The sequence below is a fragment of the Eriocheir sinensis genome, chromosome 39 (assembly GCF_024679095.1).
Source record: "Eriocheir sinensis breed Jianghai 21 chromosome 39, ASM2467909v1, whole genome shotgun sequence".
In the NCBI taxonomy this organism is placed as follows: domain Eukaryota; kingdom Metazoa; phylum Arthropoda; class Malacostraca; order Decapoda; family Varunidae; genus Eriocheir; species Eriocheir sinensis.
Genome location: NC_066547.1, coordinates 16,399,584 through 16,401,172, shown reverse-complemented (window position 1 = coordinate 16,401,172; position 1,589 = coordinate 16,399,584). Strand labels below are relative to the sequence as shown.

The window sequence follows — 1,589 nt, the reverse complement described above, 5'->3', positions numbered from 1 at the left end:
AAAAAATATAAAACTGAAACTCTAAAGAAACTAAATAAGGGGATGAGTTTTAGACACGAAAGGAAAATAACGGAAGAAAGGTAGTTAAAGGAAGAAGCAAGGGAAGGAGGGAGTAAGGGTAGAAAAGTAGAATGAAGGAGAGAGCAGAGTGGTATACAAAGCTAAGGGGAAGGCAAGAAGAAAGGGAAAGGGAAGAGAAAGAACAGAGGAGTAAGTAAAAGAAGGGAATGGAAGGAAAGGTAATCTGGCATGGTACAGGATGAGAAAGATGAAAGGAAGGGAAGGAAAGAAGGAAGGAAGGAGAAACAAGTTAGAAAAGTAGAATGAAGTACAAGGAAGCTAGAGAGAGGTAAAGACAAAAGCTAAGGGGAAGGAAGGAAGGAGAGGGAATGGAAGGAGGAGGAGTCAAGTCGCTCGTGCAAGGTCAAGCAAACTGAGTGACATTAAGCCTCCTGGGTGTGGCGTGCTGCCACATGCAGCCACGTGGGTCTGTTGACACGGCACACACGAGCACTGGCTGGGAGAGAGAGAGAGAGAGAGAGAGAGAGAGTGAGAGTGAGAGAGGTGTTGACGGCATGATTAAATTAATGTTCCAGTGGTATTTATTGCTACTAATAATGGTAATAATAATATAATAATAATAATAATAGTAATAATGATTGTAATGGTAGTAGTAGTAGTAGTAGTAGTAGTAGTAGTAGTAGTAGTAGTAGTGAAAGAAGAAAGAAAAAGAAAAAGAAAAAAGGAGAAAGGAAAAAGAAGAAAATGAAGAAGAAAAAAGAGAATGAAGGAAAAGAAGAAAAAGAAAAAAAGTCAAAAGAAAAAAGAAAAAAAGAAAAACAACAGGAAAAAGAAAAAAAAACGAAAACGAAAAAATGAAAAAAAAAAAAAGAATAGAAGACGATGATGAAGTCACAGTAAACAACAACAAATACAACGACAACAATAATAACAATACTAATAATAATAATAACAATAATAACAATATCTAATACTCAGCACTTCAACACCAACCCTACCAGTACTAACGCTAATAATCCATAAAGTCACAGGCCAGGCACTCCAGCCGCCCACCGCCGCCGCCATCGACACGTGGGGAAGCCAATTTCATAGTAAGTAATCACGGTACAGTTTTGTCGGAGGTAATTAAAGCGCAGCGATTTGTAATTATTGATAATGAGAATGAGAGAGTGTTGTTCCCACGTCTGAAGGAGAGAAGAATGAGGAAGAGAGAGAGTAGATGGTGGTGATAGTGGAACGAGGAAGGAAGAAGAGAGAAGGAAGAAGAAGAAAAGAGAGAGAGAGAGAGAGAGAGAGAGAGAGAGAAAGTTTCCTCCAGTAATAAATTGTTGTTGTTTCACGCTAAGGAGCGCCACCTATTGCAAAGAAGATTTCTCTCCAGCCTGGGAAGAGTCTGCAGTGGGGTCGTCCATCGCTATTTTGGGGCCTGTGGCTAAAGTTGCAGGTTTTCTCCCTGAGCTAATTGGAAGGAGGAGGAGGAGAAGGAGAAGGAGGAGGAGGAAGAAAGGAGGACGTTGTCGAGGAGGGGTGGAAGAAAAATAAATTAATGTTTGATGTTATTGATGATG

The 1,589-nt window shown here is 40.0% G+C and overlaps 1 protein-coding gene across 1 annotated transcript in view; it reads left to right on the top strand.

Annotated features, from left to right (window-relative positions):
* Nucleotides 1–473: 473 nt before the first annotated feature.
* Nucleotides 474–1,589, top strand: part of LOC127009128 (protein amalgam-like) — a 39,765-nt gene continuing 38,649 nt past the window's right edge. Inside the window, exon 1 of the mRNA XM_050881915.1 lies at nucleotides 474–483. Coding sequence (XP_050737872.1) covers nucleotides 474–483 — 10 coding nt within the window. The remainder of the gene's footprint in view (nucleotides 484–1,589) is intronic.